General features: G+C 42.2%; 1 protein-coding gene across 2 annotated transcripts in view; it reads left to right on the forward strand.

Moving 5' to 3' along the window:
- The window catches only part of dock1 (dedicator of cytokinesis 1), a 480,313-nt gene that overhangs the window by 27,367 nt on the left and 431,663 nt on the right, over positions 1-21,283 (forward strand). For both annotated transcript variants that reach the window (XR_014602336.1, XM_084079253.1), the window contains exons 2-6: positions 13,009-13,092; positions 14,089-14,129; positions 15,359-15,414; positions 18,823-18,919; positions 20,952-21,100. Coding sequence is in view for 1 of the 2 variants with exons in the window: in XM_084079253.1 (XP_083935379.1) it covers positions 13,009-13,092; positions 14,089-14,129; positions 15,359-15,414; positions 18,823-18,919; positions 20,952-21,100 (427 nt within the window). In the remaining variant the exon portion in view is untranslated. The remainder of the gene's footprint in view (positions 1-13,008; positions 13,093-14,088; positions 14,130-15,358; positions 15,415-18,822; positions 18,920-20,951; positions 21,101-21,283) is intronic.

Below are 21,283 nucleotides of genomic sequence, written 5' to 3' on the forward strand. Positions count from 1 at the left end.
TGAAGCGTGCTGACCTGGCATACTTACAAATTACAACACGGTGTCAGTGAGGGCGGCTGCCCCTTGTTCCTTGAGGTCGTGCCTCAGTGGGTCCATACAGTACAATATGAATCAGTAAGGGGCGAATGAATGACACCTCCGTTTTGTCAGAAACAGTAGTACAGTGTTTCTCGCCTGTTGAGTTTGTTCCACCTCAGTTTGGGAAGTTATTGAAGGTTGAAAGTGCTTCCTATACCTTGGAACTTTTATCCTTCCATTGATGGAAGTGAAGTGGGTCCATTCCTCAACTTTTTAATTTCAAGTACCCCTCCCGTAACTCTGAGAGTGTTGGAGCACATGGTTCCATTTGTGCACTCTCAGAGTTACAAAGCTGTAAGAGTCCATTCGTTTCCTACCTAACTATAAATACTTTGATTCACAAGTTTTATGTGCGTGACTGCGGCTCGCAACGTAGTATAAATAAGGCATAATGCCCTGTTGCTTCCTCTTTTCTGAAATGATTAAAGTTTCTGAACATTTATATTGGAAAAGGTTTAACCGTATAGTTGGGGCTCTTTGTAGATCGCTTCTTCCCCCCCCCCCCCCAGAATAGGGAAGCTAGGGTTCAGAGCGGTTTTAACATGAGTCAGTAGACCAATTATTTGTTTACAAATATTGAGACTGCACACGCAGATATCCTGTGTTGCATGTAATCAAATCCCAACAGCTTCCCAAAACCTGTTTGTTGTTTTTTGAGGAGCTCTGGTTTCGGGTCATTCAATGTCCTGGCTGTGTGTAGGTTTGGTGGGGGCTCTCTCCAGAGGGAGATGATGGACAGGCTAGCGAAGCCTGAATAGCAGACCTACAAGCTCACAGTGGGTCCAGTCCACGCTGTGCACTTGTAGATCTGCTATTCTCTGCCATTATCAGCGCGCGACGGAGCATAACTCACGCTCGAGTGCCTGTTGCGCAAGCAGTTCTCCGTGTGGTCACAGAGCGCTCCCTCCGCGCGTATCGCGGCTAATGACAAGTTTGAGAATCTCTATTAGCGCTTACACACAACAGTAACCAAGCGAGTATATATTTCAAGAGGTAGAGTTCACAGTAAACATTCCAAGCATACTATTTTCCTGTTCCAGTTCATTTTCCCCATACTGTAGCCTTTCCTTTTGTTGGTTTGGCTCAGCAGCAGATTTGAACGGGCAACGCGTGAAGCTGTCATGTTTCCTGGTTAGTTTCCGCTGCTGAGACAATCAAACAGAGATATGGGAAACTGAACTGGAACAGGAAACTATGGATTAAAGCACTTTTAAGAAACGTAATGTTCAAGTTCATGCCACGGCTGGATGTATCTGCAAACGGCATCATTGTGGCGTTGCTCTCAAGCCCCAAAATAATGAGCTGTTCACAGGTGGGCAACCTTGATGATGTAGAGAGGGCCACTATATTTCCACACTCACTCCAGAGGGCCATATTGCATATACTCGGGCAGACACCTCGTACTTAACTTCTACAGTATGTCACACAAAAGTATGACATTCAAAAGAAACAAAAATAGCAGATCTACAAGCTCAAAACGCGTCGCACTGCGACGTGTTTTGAGGTTGTAGATCGGCTATTTTTGCAACTTTTGAATTGGAATCCTGCTTATTATTATTTTTTTGCTGTTTGTAACTTTATGAACTTAAATACAATACATTGGACATAAAAAAAGACAATAGCATTTTATACTAGTCAATAAGCTACTAACATAGACTGAAGTAATTAAAGCGGGTCATGTTTGGAATTGTAACAGCTGAAATCAATAATAATATCAGTATTCTGATATTAACCTTGCGGGCCGCATTAAGTGAAGGTGGGGGCCGCCAGTTGCCCATGTATGATCCAGACTAAGGGTATACTGGCTGAAGAGCCTGTTTGTACTTGCCTGTGGATTCAGTATTTACCTTTTTAAATTATTTTATTATCCTGTCTTGATTTTGTATGCATTTCTATGGACCTGAGTCGGCTAATATAAAAGACTGAATTGAATTGAATTGAATATGCAGTCAATTCAGCGAGCCAATTGAATCTACCAGAATGCTGGGCCCGGGCCCGGCGGGGCGGGGGGAGCCCAGGCCGGGAGCGTAGCGGCAAACATTGTGAAACAAAGAGCACAGAGTGAAAGGCAGTGGAGTGATTCCACACACACACACACACACACACACACACACACACACACACACACACACACACACACACACACACACACACACACACACACACACACACACACACACACACACACACACACACACAGTGACACAAAAGGCAGCTAACAAACAAAACAAACCAAAGGGAGGAGGGGGATTAATCCACTCGCTGCCATCAGAGAGAGCGAGGCTATTCACCAGACAGAGGGGCTCAATTAAACCATCATTAACCCATGGAGACCGGGAACGCATCTGTGTCATTTTTTAGATTTTAGCTAAAAAAACATTATTTTACACTTTGGCTATTCAAAAATAGCAGATCTACAAGCTCATAGCGCGCCACCGAGTGCCGCACTACGAGCTTGTAGATCTGCTATTTTTGAGAAATTGTGAAAATGTGTGCAACTCTTTGAATATATTTGAATAACATTTTTGACTCAATCTTTGCTTCTGGGGGTCCCTGGAACAACATATTTCGAGATGAGGGTCCGTCGGCGGCCAAATACATATCATTTTGGGGCTCCTTGACATGAAACATTTTGAGAACCACTGATATAGAAACATGCGTTTTTCAGAAAACTGTTGGGATTTTGAAGACATTTGTAGAATCCCCAGAAGCAAAGATTTGATTTACAAATATTCTCTTTAAAAAATATATATATTAAAAGATTTGTACACATTTTCATGATCTTTCAAAAATAGCAGATCTACAAGCTCATTGCGCGGCACTCAATGCTATGATGCTTGTAGATCTGCTATTTTTGAATAGCCAAAGAAATCGGAAAATGGCACATATGCGTTCCCGGTCTTAATGGGTTAAAGAGCAGCCAGAAAGGCTTGTCCACACTGCTGTCTGTGTGTGTGTGTGTTTACACACGTGGTGTGTTTGTTTTTTACGGGATGGTGGGTGGGTGGAGCGTTCCAGCTGATTCGGCGTGTTGTGCATGTTGTTGTTGTGGTGCAGGTGGATGAGACCGTGTGGAACAGAAATATAACTTTGATTTATTATGTCCCAGCGTTCAATGCCAGTTAAAGTTTTATGATGTTGAACAGCCCTAAGAATAATAATGATGTCCCTGCTGTGATCGCTTCCAACTCAGTCTCAAGCTACTACTGGGAGGAGCATGCGGCAGCTGGGAGAGTCTCAGCGGGCAAGAGTTGCAATTAAGAAATGAATAAGGAAAGAGGCGATGCGCCGTTCACGATTGATTCGTTCAAAATAACTAGTTCTTTGGCTACGTGAACGAACCCGTTCACTTCCTGAAACTCTTTTACGTTCACGCTTTCGTTCATTACCCCCCGTCCCCTCCCCCCCCCCCTGTACACAGGACGGAAGGGCGGGCTGTATGCACGCCGTAATATATATTTTTTTAGGGCTTTTTCTGCCTTTATTTGAGAGGAAAGTAGGCTGACAAGAAATGGGGAGAGAGATAGGGGGGTGACACACAGCAAAGGCCGTCGGGACCGGGAGTCAAACCCGCGACAGGCTGTAAGGCTGTAAGATTACCAGGCTATGTGGTACGCACCTGGACTGCTAGGCCAGCGGGCGTCCCCTCGCGCGCGGCGTAATAATAACGCTCCCACGATAGTGTTTTTACACTAGACAATTCAGCGCTACTTAACAGTGAACGTGAATGAATCGTTTGAACGGATCATTGCCGTGAACTTGAACGAAATAGTTCGTTCACTGAAATGAATGTTTTTTTCCCACCACTACCCCCAACTCCCCCGACTGTGGGGTTAGGGGGGCTGGACGCAGGTGGAGAGGGCAACACAGATATATGTGGGGAGGTTGGCATTCATAATTTGGGAGAAAAAAAACGAGGTAAAACATGTTTTTTGATATTCTAAATTAAAAGATAGAAAATGACAGCCATCAAACGTGGCTGTGACACGCTGAGCCAACGGTGCTGTTGGGGCTGTAATACTGGAACCTGATTTCAGATTATTCATCAACTTGCATTTGCATTACCTAGGAGGAAGTGAATGTCAATCAGTGAATGGAGGGAGGGAGGGAACACTTCAGAGGAAAAGGAGGCCGGGCAGAGGACAATATTCCGGTATAAGTGTGTGTGTGTGTGTGTGTGTGTGTGTGTGTGGGGGGGGGAGTTTGTTACAAGAGCTTGTGACCAGACCCACAGAGAGAGAGAGTTATGACGCGCTTTGCTCTTGCCGCAAAGCGGGCCATAGTTCCAAACATTGGAACTATGTCATTGAGCATAATTTCCGCATTCCATTCTTACAATGGGAGTGAACACTACTAGTGTCGTCACTCTCATATTAGAACACGCTGCTTGTGACTACATAATAGCTACAATGGATTCACTTGAACACAGGTTATTTAGTTTTCCCATTTCATGAAAAGTCACGGTTTTTGGACGTATACTAACACTTCTAACCAGACAGCGAGTATAAAGTGAGCAGTCAGATTATGTAGACCCAGACACTTTCAGTAAACCACTTAGAGTCTCGAACGTCCCTTTTCCCCTGCAATTATAAAAGCAGCCCTGACTACACACTGGGGCTGATTGTAATTCCACACTCCGGGTCTCACTAATAACCTGCACTAATCCATGCCGGGGTACAACATATCATTAAGTCTCTCAGGAGAGGAGAAGATATGGTGGAGAATGTGGCAGCAAGAGAGGAGAGGACCGTTCTCTGTTGTGCCCAAAGTACAGGGACGTGCACAGATAGACTCTAGGTGGGGCTAGAGCACCTGCCCTTTGCCCTCTTGACTAGAAGTGCCCTTTTGAAAAAAAAAAAAGTTTTTTTTTTTAGTTTACAGTAGGGCTCTTCAACAGGGGGTCCTCAGAGTTACTACAGGGGGTCCGCCAAATCTTTATGTGATGAGATTTTTCTTTTTACCATAACCACTCGAAACCTAGCATCCCTTTTCTGAGGAGAACTTTAGCCAAAAATAGCATTTTTTTGGCAAAGAGGTATAGGTGTAGAGGGAAAAAAGAACAGACCAAGTCAACAAAAAAAAGCATAATTTACTTGAGCACCTGCCCCTCAAAAGGTCTGTGCACGCCACTGCCAAAGTATAAGAAGACGTAAGGGCCTCCTTTTCAATGAGTTTAAGTACAATCCCAGAGGAATTGCCCCAGAAGGGGGACAGAAAGACTACTAGAGGGAACAGGGGGGAACGTGTCCTCCTCCTCCCTGGGGAGGGAGGTACAGGCAGAGTGGTGGAGGTGCTCAGGTCACTCTGCACACACACACACACACACACACACACACACACACACACACACACACACACACACACACACACACACACACACACACACACACACACACACACATACACATACACATACACACACACAGTGGAGTGGGATGGCTCCTCTGTCACTCCCGTCCCCCGCTATGGGTGGAGACATACAGGAAAGGCTATGCTGTATGACGCACCCAGCAGCCAAGGAAACACCAAGGAAACGTCATCAGTGGTGGAAAAAGTACTCAAATGTTTTACTTAAGTAAAAGTATCAATACTGCAATGTAGAAGTCCGGAATTCAAAATTGACTGGAGTAAAAGTACAAAAGTATTGGTATCAAAATGTACTTAAAGTATCGAAAAGTAAAAGTACTAAAATGTTTGAAAATAGCAGATCTACAAGGTTAACAACGCGGCGCGATGCGACACGTTGTGAGCTTGTAGATTGGCTATTTTCAAATAGCCTATTTATAAAATAGGGCTAAAGTGGTTGATGTGTGTTTTTATAATGTAATAATTCATATCTGCACAGTAACTAGTAACTAAAGTTTTCAAATAATTGTAGTGGAGTAAAAGTACAATATTTGCCTCTGCGATGTAGTGGAGTAGAAGTAAAGGTCTAGAGTGACAATTGGTAATACTCCAGTAAAGTAAATAATACCTCAGAATTGTGCTTAAGTACAGTAGAGTACATGTACTTAGTTACTTTACACCACCACTGCCTGCCTGGCATGAATCCCTGTCTGACCTGCCCATGTCTCTCTCTCTCTCTCACTGACCTAATAGAGCGTGGGAGTCTCAAAGAGCAATAAAGAGAGACAGAGAGAGAGAGAGAGAGAGGGGAGGAAAGCTAGACAGACTGAGGTGTGGTGTGTGGTGTGTGTGTACCCGCCATGAGTGAGGGAAAAAATGACACAGAGTGGGATATAATGGTAATACAGAGCAATGCAGAGAGAGAGAGAGAGAGTCAGAGAGAATTAATTTAATACAGCGCTTAAGCTGGATGATGGGAGTTCAATAGGCACCACGGCACAGTGTGAAATGCCCTTTTCCAGGGCGGCGGGGATTGAACAGCAGTGATCATTACTCTGCGGTGGTACTACCCGCCAGGTCTCTCCCACAAGGCAGAGGCTGGAGAGAAGTCAGCCAAAAAGAGACTTTTTTAGTAACGCTGTGAGCACACGCTGGGATCTGCGCGGTAATGTCCTCACTGTCTCTCCCAGCAGTGGTGGAAAGTAACTAAGTACATGTACTCGAGTAGTACTGTACTTAAAAAGTACTCACTCCTGTAGTGACAAACATCTGACTAGCACTGGTCCCTCTGGGGTTTTTGAGGACTATTCTCATTGCATCATTTTTATGCAACTTGTTGTAACCTTTGCCTACTAGATTTGTTTTATACCATGACCACAGGTAGAGCAGTATAGAGCGTTGTGCAATATGCCTTTAAACAAAGACACTTTCACTTTAGTAGAACATTGAACTCAACAGTGTTTGCTTTCGGCATTGTCTCTTTATATCATCATCAGTAATCACACGATGAATGCAATTTTTTTGAGTTTGAAAGTGTTTGAAAATGTACGTTTGCAAATTTTTCAACAGATTTAATTCATGCAGATGAATGGAAATGATTCTGACCATTATGCAAAAAAATGTTGTAATTGCCATCAGGTGATTATGTAATAGTTGTAGCAGGTCTACCACTACACACCAGTAGTAAAACAAAGTTAAAGTAACTAATAACATTACTCAAGGATTTTTTACTTTACTGGAGTGTTTCCGATTTTCAATACTTTTAACTCCACTACAATGATTTGAAAACTTTAGTTACTTTTACTTTGTAGATTTTCATGATTACAAAACATGCATTAACCGCTTCGGCCCTATGCATACTTAGGGGTTTTGAAACCCTTTTTGTGGTGTTGGTACTTTTACTTAAGTACAAAATGTGAGTACTTTTCCATCACTGGGAAGATGCCACTGCTACACACAGTGAACAGCTGATACACAGCGATGCAGTAGTCTAAACATGCATGCAGGCACACGTGTTCGCTCACCACAGTTTTCTTAACTTATCTCACTCTCTCTCTAATACTGTGTACACACACTGGCCTCAGAGATAAACGCTTTCACTTCTTCTGGCTTTCTCTATAACTCTGGGCCGTGCTCTCTGTTCTGGTTTCATGTGTGTGTGTGTGTGTGTGTGAGTGTGAGTGTTTGTGCGTGCACGCGCACTGTGTTAGAGGGCCCTTCCTGTTGTTCGTACAGTGTTAAACAATAGCTCTCACAAGGAAGTGAGATGAGGTGAGTGGTCTGGAGACTTGGCCTCCCTTGTATCAGGTGAATTGTACATTATATAGTGGCAATCTGATTGGACTGTTAAGAAACTGATAATTCAACAGCCATTCACTGATTTGGACAAAATCTGATATCACAATATATTTCTATCTCTATCGATACTGTGATGATAATGATAATTTTTTGCTATTTTTGAAAAAGAAATTGACAATGTTTTGTACAATTTTCTGAGGGACTTTGAACCGTAGAACCCTACATTTATTTGGTGGGCTTTTATGCCTTTATAGATAGGATAGTACTGACTGACAGGAAAATGGGGAGAGAGATGGGGAGTGACACGGACCAAAGTTCGCCTCGAACCATAGGCATTGCAGCCTAGGGTGCCTGTACCGCCACGCTGCGGGCCAGGCCTTTTTTTAATTTTTTTAATATAATTTATATAGCAAAAAATAGCAGATCTACAAGCCTGCAACCCGTTTTGAGCTTGTAGAGTGGCTATTTTCGCCGCATGGTGTTGCGTATTATTGTGAGACTGAAGCCAGGTGAGGTTAGCATGCTGCTAATGGCTCCATTACCTTTTAGTAAACCTTGAGTTAAATTAATTATACTGTCATTCACCTTGTGGAACCCACTGTGACGGCACCCCACATGCTCTCTCCCTCAGACACACACACACACACACACACACACACACACACACACACACACACACACACACACACACACACACACACACACACACACACACACACACACACACACACACACACACACCCCCAGCTGTCTAATTTCTACCCCGCAGGTGTTTTCTTAACACACGCTTGCACACACACACACACACACACACACACACACACACACACACACACACACACACACACACACACACACACACACACACACCTAGTATGTCACCACGGGCCACCTGTCACCTTGGCTCTCCCGCTGGCTTGTCTTCTCTGTATTTCAGGGCTGTAATATACAGTAGTATAGACCTACATGGTGTGTGTGGGTGTGTGTGTGTGTGGGTGTGTGTGTGTGGCGTGTGTACACACACGTGGGTGTCATTTCTCTCACAGACGTGTGGGTCATGGCTGGTTAGGCAGCAACATGCTGTTCACAAGTGGCTGATGAGGGAAAGCGTGTCACTGTGTTGTCGTTACCGCTTGACCTTGGACACGCCAGAGGAGACGCTGACAATACATTGGAGCTGACGGTAGTTGAACATACGCCAGTGGTCGAAGAAGTACTCGGCATGTTTTACTTTTAGTAAAAGTATTAACCCATTAAGACCTGAGGCAGCGTCTAAAAAAAATCTAAATCCTAACAATTTTTCAAAAAAAATAAAATAATAATTTTCACGATTTTTCAAAAATAGCAGATCTACAAGCTCATAGCGCGGCACTCGGTGCCGCGCTATGAGCTTGTATATCTGATATTTTTGAATAGCCCAAAGACATCTAAAGTGACCAGGTCTTAATGGGTTAATAACATATTGAATAAAATTCTCTGTTACAAGTAAAAGTCTGGTATTCAACATTTACTTCAGTAAAAGTACAAAAGTATTGGCATCGGAATATACACCGAAAGTACCAAGAGTAAAAGTACTCACGCAGAATGCCACATTTCACAGCTTTACGAAAGTAGAAAAACTATTTTCAAATAAGTTTTTCTACTTTTACCCTTGGTACTTTTACTCTTGATCTACAAGCTCACAACGCGTCGCGATGCGACGCGTTGTGAGCTTGTAGATTGGCTCTTTTCAAACTGCTGGAAATATATGTAGGGCTGATGTGGTTAATGTATGTTTTGCAATAATCTCAATCTACAAAATAACTAACTAACGTTGTCAAAGGGAGTCCTAGACCACTGATTACCATTGTTTTGACCGATATTTGGTCGAAATCTACTGACATACTGACTGTCTACTGACATAACAATATGCCCAAAATAGACACCAGGTTGAAAGTGGTTCAAATCGGGACATGTCGGCTCCATAATTGCCAATACAGATGTCATCCAAAAACTCAAACAATGTCCGATATGTCAGCCCAGCGGCTATTTGGGTTTGGCTCTAGTTAGTACACAGTGGAAGCAGCAACATTGCAGAGAGAATAGCCCGCATTCTCCAGATACTGGGAGAAAATGGAGGTCACAGAAGCCATTACTCATTTGCTGTACCCGGCGCTCACGTAGCCAGAGCAGAAGAGAAAAATGATCATGGCCACGCCGAGGTCCAACCAGGGCCAGCTACTTGAAATGTAGAGAACGCACAAATCTGATCTGGTGGAGTTTTTTTTTTTTTTGTCGGACCACCCCTACTCTATGCTCGTAGGAGTTCTGGGGAAGCAACATCGAAATTAATAACTGAACTTTTCCTGTGGGGAAAGTGCTCAGGACTTGAGCAGCAGTATGAATTTATTATTTTGAATTGGCAACGGCTACATTAAATCAGTGGTTATCAAACGTTTTCATGTCAAGAACCTCCAAATAAATATGTATATTTGGCCGTGGACCCCTCGGAAAATATTTTGTGCCAGGGAACACCATGAAAGTTTTGTGTTTTTACTTCAAAAACGTGTTGTGATGTTTTGAAAATGGCAGATCTACAAGCTCAGACAATCTTTTTCATGTCAAGGACCCCCAAAATTATATGTATTTGGCCGCGGACCCCCATCAAAATGTTGTTCCAGGGACCCCCAGAAGCAAAGATTTGAGTTTAAAATGTTCGCTTTAAAAATAATATGTATTCAAAGATTTGCACATATTTTCACGAATTTTCAAAAATAGCAGATCTACAAGCTCGTAGCGCAGCACTCGGTGCCGCGCTATGAGCTTGTATATCTGCTATTTTTGAATAGCCCAAAGTGTAAAATAATGCTTTTTAGCTCAAATCTAAAAATGACACAGTTCCAGGTCTTAATGGGTTAATCCAGAGCGACTTACAGTAAGCAAGGACAACACGAGGTAATACATCAAATGCATAGAAATAGTAATCTAATATTACATAAGTAAAACCAGAACCTATCATCAGCTTGTACATTGAAACTATACACACCATAGGATGCCAGGTCAACAATGACGTAGCATCTGTCTACATAACATGTAGCCTACTTGTTGTTAACTAGTTGTACGAACTCTTGTTTTATTGTTTTATTGGCTCTTGTTTATTCGATACACGTATTTGTTTTAGCTCGTGCTCATTTGATTTTCCTATTTTGTCTCATCTGTTTAAGAAAGTAGCTTAGCTGATATATTGCACTTTTACTTTAGCGCGCTAGGTATACTCTTAGTTGCTTGTTTTAGAAGACAATGCACTTAATACTTCTGGTGATTAGTAGTTTCGTTCCCTACCTATGTTGAATGCACTTATTGTAAGTCGCTTTGGATAAAAGCGCCTGCTAAATGACCGCAATGTAACATCATGTAATAACATGCTATCTAAGTTACATTTTAGCCTTTGCATAAGCCTGCAAGGTCGTCAAGGCTAGGTCAAGTGCTGCGGCACCCTCTATCACCTGCAAAAGGGGAAATAGAGCTTTGCCATGTTGTGTTGACATTGTGACTGTAAACAGTGTGACATTCGCTGACATCATCGCTCGTCTCTCCATCAGTTTTCTATGTGTTAAGTGGCTGATCCAATGTTGTTGATATCACAGCCCTCCTCCGCTGTGGCTTCTTGGCCCATCCATCCATGAACATGTCAGCTCTGCGTGGGCAGGTGCCACTGCTACCATACTGCAGTCGGGTGGCAGTATTAGTAAGTGGCTCAAGGGGAATAGAGAGAGAGTGGGCACTAGAGACTTGAGATAGATCATTTTCCGCCATAGCGCCCAAACTTTGGAACGAGCTTCCACCCCATGTTAGAGCGTCTTAAACCCTGCCTGTGTCTAACCCATTAAGACCTGGAACTGTGTCATTTTTAGATTTGAGCTAAAAAGCATTATTTTACACTTTGGGCTATGGTGCCGCGCTACGAGCTTGTAGATCTGCTATTTTTGAAAATTCGTGAAAATGTGTGCAAATCTTTGAATATATATATTTTTAAAGCAAACATTTTTAACTCAAATCTTTGCTTCTGGGGGTCCCTGGAACAAAATATTTTGATGGGTGTCCGCGGCCAAATACATATAATTTTGGGGGTCCTTGACATGAAAAAGATTGAGCACCACTGATATAGAAACATACGGTTTTCAGAAAACTGTTGAGATTTTGGAGACATGTAGAATCGGCTTCAGGTCTCAATGGGTTAAATCACGTTTTGAAAACTCAGACAGAGAGTTGCCGTATCCACTAGGCATTGTGTCTATATGTTGTCCTGTTGATTATGTATTGTTTTGCTTTTGTATATTTTTGTATTTCTTTGTTACTGAGTGTACAGCACTTTGGTGCATCACTGTTGTTTTAATTAAATGTGCTCTAGTATAAATAAAGTGGATTGGATTGGATCTTGGAATCTGAAGGTTCAAGGTTCGATTCCCGGCTCCCCCTGGCTGTGTGGCGGAAGTGTCCTTGAGCAATTAGCCACGGAACCCCTAACTGCTGCCGATGAGCAGATCGGTGCCTCCGTCATAAGGGTCCTTCTGGTCGATCGACACGGTCACGACTTTTTTCTGTTCTGGCCCCACAGTGGTGGAATGAACTTCCCACTGATGTCAGGACAGCAGAGTCACTGCCCATCTTTCGCCGCAGGCTGAAAACCCACCTCTTCAGGAAACACTACCCTTCCTCTTTGCCTGGCCTACTTGTTGTTAACTAGTTGTACGAACTCTTGTTTTATTGTTGTATTGTTTTATTGGATCTTGTTTAGTCGATACACTTATTTGTTTTAGCTCGTGCTCATTTGATTTTGCTATTTTGTCTCATCTGTTTAAGACAGTAGGTAGCTGATGTATAGCACTTTTACCTTAGCGCTAGGTATACTCTTGGTTGCTTGTTTTTGCAGGAAATGCACTTAAGACTTCTGGTGATTAGTAGTTTCGTTCCCTACCTATGTTGAATGCACTTATTGTAAGTCGCTTTGGATAAAAGCGTCTGCTAAATGACTGTAATGTAATGTAATGTCATCGTGTGTGTGTGTGTGAATGGGTGAACGTGAAGTACATGGTAAAAGCGATTTGAAGGGTCGGAAAGACTAGAAAGAGTAGAAAGACTCTATATAAATGCAGTCCATCTACCATGTACCATTTACCTTGGCGTTGCCATGTCAGATGATGACACGCATTCGTATCCCGCTACCAAGGGATCCCGCTACTTTATTGCACCTCCCCCCCCGCCGTCCTGTAATAATTGTCTCCTCTCTTCTTCTCTCCCCTCCAGCGATCTACAACTACGACGCCCGCGGGGACGAGGAGCTGTCGCTGCAGATCGGAGACACCGTGCACATTCTGGAGACATATGAAGGTGAGGAGACCGGTATTAACAGCAATTATAAGCACCGACGGTCACACAGGAATCAGAATCAACTTTATTGTCACTTCACAGATTTACAGGTGTGAAGAAGTGGGTGAAATTCTTTTTTTTTGGGCCAGCTCCTCCATCATTCGTAGTTTTCAGGAAAAACGGGAGGTGGACAGAGAGAGGCCTGCCTTTATTGGTGAACATTATTGAAAGCGATTAGCGAAAAATAGCCGATCTACAAGCTCAAAATGCATCACATCGTGAGCTTGTAGATCTGCTATTTTTTTGCTATTCCTTGCCGTGGCAAAGTATATGCTGGATTAAATGGTTAAATCTATATATTTGAAGCTTTCATGTGGTATCTATCACCCTCTGTAAAGTCCTCTCATAAAGCTTAACTCTTTAAGTGTAATCTTTTAGATTTCTTTGGCTATTAAAAAATAGCAGATATACAAGCTCATAGCGCGGCACCGAGTGCCGCGCTACGAGCTTGTAGATCTGCTATTTTTTTTAAATCTTGAAAATGTGTTCAAATCTTTGAATATATATATTTTCAAGGCGAACATTTGTAACTCAAATCTTTGCTTCTGGGGGTCCTTGAAACAACATATTTTGAGAGGGGGGGGTTCGCTGCCAAATACATATCATTTTGGGGGTCCTTGACATGAAAAACGTTTGAGAACCACTGATATTATAGCAACATAAGTTTAAAAAAAAAACTCTTAGGATTTAGAAGACATTTGTAGAATATCCAGAAGCAAATTTTCATGATTTTTCAAAAATAGCAGATCTGAACTTGTATATCTGCTATTTTTGAATAGCTAAAGAAATCTCAAAATGACACGTGCGTTCCCGGTCGTAATGGGTTAGATAATGTTGTGAGGAAACAGACTGCTGTTGTGTGTGCGTGGGTTGTTGAGTGGCCTGTTTGTATTCTGCATATGCACGCTATGTCTGAACAGGTAGCTAACTTTTGACATGTTCTATTTCCGCGCCCAGGATGGTATCGGGGACACAGGCTGAGAAGAAAGTCTAAAAAGGTGAGTGGCTATTAAATTGAGGCTTCACACAGTCAAAATTACTGACTAAAAGGTTATTTTACTCCTTATCGGGGAGCATAAAGTCTCTAGTGTTTGTTGTTTATTTCAGTTCAAAGGAAAATAATAGATAAAACGTCTCATTCTTATGACTCTTTTCGACTACAAGAACTAAGTGAACCTTTACAGTATTTAACAGTTTCTGGATTTGTTTCGAGACACTACGGCTCGGTGTCGCATAAGGTTCGCAGAACCTAATTGGACCCTGCTCAGGAGGTGGCACTAACCATGAGTTCAGTCAGATAACTCAACGAATAGATTGAGAGCAATAATAGCTTGAGAACATTTTATTAATAAAATGTGAATCCAAGTGTGGATATTATATTTGATCTTGGGGTTCAGGCTTTGCTATACATTACTCCCTGTTCAGCACATTAGCAGACAACCATTTAAGAGCAGGTAGATATATAAAACAGAACCCTTAGGGAAAGCAGAGCCTACTGGTGGTGCTGGGGTGGTGGTGGTGCGAGCAAACCAAGCATACACCATCAGTGGCAGCACTGACAGCAGATGAAGTGTCATGAAACATGTGAGCGTAATTAGATCGCCAATTTGGTCAGCTGCTTGACACGTCAGATACAGTACAAAGGGCTGTCACGATTACAAAGTGACGCGTTGTAAGCTTTTTCTGCTATTTTAATGTTTGAAAATGTGTGAACATTTTTCAACATGGAGACGATTATGACGATTATGCGAAAAATAATTGCGATTTTCTCAAATAATTGTGATTAGACGATTATGAAATAATTGTGACAGGCCTAAACCCACATAGTGCTGCACATAAACCTCTCGAGTGTATCTGCCTGAACTAGCCTTGCATAATTTCTGGGAACGCGCAACTTATACTTTAAAAAAAATAGCGGAAATAGCCAATCTACAAGTTCACAGTGCGTGACACTGACACGCTTTGTGAGCTTATTTTAGCTTATCACCTATTTTAGCTTTTCTATGATTTAAATTTTTAATGAACGTACCTCCTCCTCCAGGGTTGGTTCTGGTTATAATGGAAACGTTTAAAACAATCAGACCTTCAAAAGGTTGTCGTAAAGTTTCAGGTTATGGAAAGTTCTGTGTTACCCTTCATAGTGGAAAAGAGACGTTATTGAGCCAGAACAGTTCAGAACAGAGTAATAAATGATGCTTGTCTTGTGTTCTTTTCTTTTCTCTTGCAGGGCATATTTCCAACGTGTTACATTCACCTTAAAGAGGCCTCAGTCGAGGGCAATGGGTCAGTACTTTTCTTATGAGTTATGCCTTGAAATGAATCATGTGTGCAGTGGTGGAAGAAGAAGTGCTCAGACTTTTGTACTTAAAGTAGTTCACCCAAAAAATGACATATTTTCTATCAATTACACACCCCATGAAGCCTTGAATTCATGGATATTTGTAACGTTTTTGTCACATTCCTAAGCCAACAATTTGATGACCGGCGGAAAGATGCTAATTAGGGGTGTGCCGATACACTAATTTCACGAAACGATACGATACGATATTTGGCTCACAACTTCGATACGATTTCGATACGATACGATACGCACTTTTTTTATTATGAAAATATATGGAGGAGAAAAAAAGAAAATGCAAACAAATAATTCTGTTTTTGCATTATTCAGACATGCAAACTTGTAGCTTTTCAGCTACTATAGCCGTTTTGAATCCAAATAGTATGACACCTGACCCGAAAAAAAAACATGTTGTCACTCTTTTCACTTCGGGGCCGTTTGCATGCCTGATTATTATGATTGTAAAAAAATAAAAAAAACATTTTTTTTTTCAAAAACGATATTTTTTTTTCCAAAACGATACATATCGTCGCGAAAACGTATCGCGATATATCGTGGGACGATATATCGGCACACCCCTAATGCTAATGTCTCCAGTAGGAGACTCTTTGGGGGGGCTTTTTCTACCTTTATTGATAGTACCAGTGGAGATTGACAGGAAGCGGGGAGAGAGACGGGGAGTGACACGCCACAAAGGTCATCGGAATTCGAACCCGCGACACTCATTAGATTCCATATGTGGTTTGCGCCTGGACCATTAGGCCAGCGGGTTGTTCACAAAACGTGCCGCATTGCGATGCGTTGTGAGCTTGTAGATCTGCTATTTTCAAAAGAGTTTATACGTTTTAGACCAGGGGTCTCTTCAACAGGGGGTCCGGGACCCCTAGGGGGTCCTCAGAGTTACTACAGGGGGTCCGCCAAACCTTTGTGTTGTTTTTTTTTTCTTTACCTTAACCACTTGAACCCTAATGTCCCTTTTCTGAGGAGGACTTTTGCCAAAAATAGCAGATCTACAAGCTCACAACGCCTCGCAGCGCGAGGCGTTGTGAGCTTGTAGATTGGCTATTTTTGTCAAAGAGGTGTAGAGGGGAAAAAGAGCAGACCAAGAGAACAAAAAAAAGTTTAATCTGAAACACAATTTTATACAATATAGAGGAGGGGGTCCCTGCTTCATCTCTCTCAGCTAGAGGGTCCTTGGTCTGAAAACGTTGAAGACCCCTGTTTTAGACACATGATAACTTTCTGCATAAATGAGTACTTTTACTTTTGGTACTTTAATTGCATTTTGATGCCAATACTTTTGGTACTTTAATTGCATTTTGATGCCAACACTTTTGATTACCGGACTTTTACTTGTAACAGAGTGTTTCTAGATTGTGCTATTGATACTTTTACTTAACAAAAAAAAAAAAAAGAGTACTTTTTCCACCACTGGTGCTATAGCCCTGACTCACTATTATACCGCCGTGGTTTTGATGGATGTCTCCTTCAGTTCCTCCTGCCTGCACACAACACCAAAGAGAGAACAAAATAAAAGCTCAAACGCTACATCACTGACTTCAACTGTAAGCCTCGAGGATCAGACGAATAAGAACAGATACCGTTTTATTATCATTTTGCTCTCAAAGGATGTAGCCATCATGGTGTTTAATTAACCCATTAAGACCGGGAACGCATCTGTGTGTGTGGCTATTCAAAAATAGCAGATATCCAAGCTCATAGCGCGGCACCGAGTGCCGCGCTATGAGCTTGTAGATCTGCTATTTTTGAAAAATCATGAAAATTTGTATCAAAATCTTGGATTATATATTTTTTAAAGCGAACATTTGTAAAATATTTAGTTCCAGGAACCCCCAGAAGCAAAGATTTGAGTTACAAATGTCCACCAACAATAATTCAAAATATTTGCACTTTTACTTTTCATTATTTTTCAAAAATAGCAGATCTACAAGCTCATAGAGAATGCCGCGCTATGAGCTTGTGTATTTGCTATTTTTGAATAGCCCAACGAAATCTAAAAATGACACACAGATGCGTTCCCGGTCTTAAAGAGTTAAGGATTAAGGATTAATTGCAATTTATTCAGAACCCGACTTTTGTAACAAAAAATATATTCAGGCCTCGTTTGAGGATGCATAATATATTGTGTTATTGTAGAATTTGCAGTGTTCATTCGCAATTAATGTTCTTAATTAAGGAACAAAATGGCCCCAAAAAAATGTTAGGTGGATAGATGCAAAGACGTATGATAAATGAATTATACTCCCAAATCACTGAGGCAAAAATTATATTTTTACCCATGGAGCCTTACTTACATTAGTCATCAATCATTGTCGTTGTCGGGCAGAAACCTTGTATCTCCGCTTTTTCAACTTTTAATGTTTTTTTCATAAATGAATTCCCTACCTCGTTCTACAAGAGTGTAGAGCAAAAGTAGGGTTGCATCGCATAGATCTGCTATTTTCGGCTATATCTGAAAAACAATGTACGGTGTAAGTGGTTACCCCATTAAAGGGATAGTTCACCCCCAAAATAACTTTTTTTGTATCGATTAGTCACCCCATAGAGACTTGAATACTTTGGATGGATATTTTTTTGTTTTTGTCACATTCCTAAGCCAATAATTTGATGACCGGCGGCGGTTTCTTTGTGTCTCCTACCGGAACTGCTGCCTACTGGTCCATTGGTCGTCAAATTATTGGCTTAGGAATCATATCACACAAAGATTTGGCGGACCCCCTGTTGAAGACCCCTGTTCTAAATCCTAACCGTTTTCTGAAAAACTTATGCTGCTATATCAGTGGTTCTCAAACGTTTTCATGTCAAGGAGCCCCAAATTGTTTTGCTTGATAGATATAGCTAGCACAATATTCTGGTAGAAGAGATTATGCAGGAGCCAAGAATGTGAATAATACATAGCATCACACTAGAGTGAGATTAACTTTCATAAAGCACATGTTCAGGTGTCAGAATAGTTTTACTACAGAGAAACACACTGAAGCAGAGCTAATTCTCCTCATTTTCTTCGCCCGGGATGTTTCAGGTCTGACAGCTCTTTATAATGACTCTACTGGGGGATGCTAATGACTTGGATGTTACGGGTAGATTAAAATCCTCCATATTCAGCCAATGTCCACCAGCTTTAGCTCATATTGTAACATATAAAAAACGCTGTCACTTTAACTTTGGGGCTGAGAACATCCTGGCCCTTAACCCATTAAGGCCGATTCCACAAAATGCCTTCTAAATCAGCAGCGCTCAAACTTTTTTTGTGCCAAGGACCCCAAAAATGATATGTATTTGGCTGCGTTTGAATGCTGTTCTTCCTGATATGTGTGCTGTTGCTCCTCCAGGCAAAAGGAGACGATCATTCCCACAGAACTTCCTCTGGTCACGGAGGTCACCACCACGCTACGAGAGTGGGCGTCCATATGGAGAGAGCTCTACGTGGTGAGTATACATACACCCGAGCTGAGCTACACACTTTGAGTGTTTCATTTTCGCTCTCTCTCTCTTTCTTTTTTTTTTAAATTTAGAGTAGCCAATTATGTTTTCCCCCCTTTTCTCCCCAATTTAGTCATTATGCCAATTAATTCCTCCCCACACACATTTCTGTGTTGTCACTGCTGTTGTATCCTACTGACTCACCTGTCAGTGAGGAGCCCCCACCGGGAGGACGTAGAGCCTTCGTCCTACTCCTCCCGCCCAACACTCCCCGCTGACAGGTGCCGCCCCCCCCCCCCAGCCCGTAGGAGTACGTGCAATGACCATTATCGCCCTCCTCGTCCGGCTTTCCTCCCCCGAACACGGGCCAATTGTGTTTGTGTAGTGTTCGTGTGTTCGCTCGACAAAGCCGGATGCTGGGTATGGTGGGCAGGGACTTTACCACTGCGCCACCCCGAGCGCCCTTCTCGCTCTCTTTCTGATAAAAAAGTTGGAAAGTAGACCTGCTGGAGCAGACGTGGATCTGATGCGGGACATGTTTATTATTATTCAAATTTTTAATTGACCAATAAGCATAATATTCTGGAGAAAAAAAAAGACTAACTGGGTAGCCGTTGACATACAGTACCTAGTGAGGAGGACAGACAGACAGACAGACAGACAGACAGACAGACAGACAGACAGACAGACAGACACTGCAACAGTGGCAGTCAGATACTGTCTCTATGTTGTGTTGCATGCAAACAAACCGCAGATCATGTGGAGTTGCATGCAACACTCATTTAAACAGACAGCTGTGTTGGTGGATGCTTTGGCGGAAACCACACGTCTACACATCACATATACATTTTGAACTTGTGAAATGTGACATTCTGCATAGTTGGTACTTTTACTTTTGGTACTTAAGTACATTTTGATGCCAATACTTTTGTACTTTTACTCAAGTAACATTTTGAACACAGGCCTTTTACTTGTAACAGAATATTTCTGTATGGCTGTATTGATACTTTTATTTAAATAAAATATTTGAGTACTTTTTCCACCACTGCCAATATGCATAACATTCTGATATATAAAAAAAACAATAGATGACTAACTGGGTAGGCTGGGTAGCCATAGTCTGACAGACAGTGGCAGTCAGATACTGTCTATATGTTGTGTTGCATGCAACCAAACCACAGATCATGTGGAGTTGCATACAACACTCATCTAACAGACAGCTTGGTGGATGCTTTGGCGGAAAGGAAACCACACGTCTCTCAACCACATCTAAATAAAAGCCACTGTGGTAGATCACATCACGCTCACGCATTTGTTTTATACCAGAGTGTGTGTGTGTGTGTTTGTGTGTGTTTGTGTTTGTACTGCATGTTTGTATGTGTGGATGTGTGAGCTGTTCACACACTCTTCCTTCCTGTCTTTTCTTTCTCTGTGTTTGAGTTACTGTCATCATAACTCATGGTGACGATGATTATAGATAGACCTTTATTGATCCCCGGGGAAATTCTGTCTCCTCTGTTTTCCATGTATACTCATGGATTACAGTTCTCTGTCGTCACGAGACTCACGACCGATTTCAGTCGTTTGAATTCCGTAGAAGCCAAGCATGTCTTCTATGGGAGTGGTTCTCAATCGTTTTCGTGCCAAGGACCCCCAAATTGATATATATGTGGCCGCGGACCCCCACCTGAAAATGTGTTGTGCCAGGGACCCCCAGAAGCAAAGATTTGTGTTAAAAATGTTTGCCCTTTAAAAAAAGATTTAAAGATTTGCACACATTTTCAAGATTTTTCAAAAATAGCAGATATACAAGCTCATAGCACGGCACTCGGTGCCGCGCTATGAGCTTGTAGATCTGGTATTTTTGAACAGCCAATGTATAAAACAATGTTCTATGGAAGCATGTTGTGCAGCGAAAATAGCCAATCTACAAGCTCTCATTGAGAGCTGGTGACTTGCTGTCTTGTCTCTGTCTCACTTGTCTCTCTGTCTGTCTGTTTTTTTGTCTTTGTCCATGTATTATATCCCGGACCACTAGGGGGACAAGCGCGAGATGTTCAACTCCGTCCGTGACATGATCTACGACCTGATCGAGTGGCGCTCCCAGATCCTGTCGGGAACCCTCCCCCAGGACGAGCTGACGGAGCTCAAACAGAGGGTCACGTCCAAGATCGACTACGGCAACAAGTACGCCATGATCCCCTATTATTCCAGGGCACATCATAGTAGGCGATGATGATTGAGTGAAAATAGGCCAACAATCTGTAAAAAAAAAGCAGAACTACTGTATACAGACTCATGACACGTTGTGAGCTTGTAGATCGGGGCTGTTTTCTGCAAAGAGATTTGTTGTAGAGGGGAAAAGGCCAG

This window comes from Gymnoscopelus microlampas (assembly GCF_963454915.1).
Source record: "Gymnoscopelus microlampas genome assembly, chromosome: 14".
Taxonomy (NCBI): domain Eukaryota; kingdom Metazoa; phylum Chordata; class Actinopteri; order Myctophiformes; family Myctophidae; genus Gymnoscopelus; species Gymnoscopelus microlampas.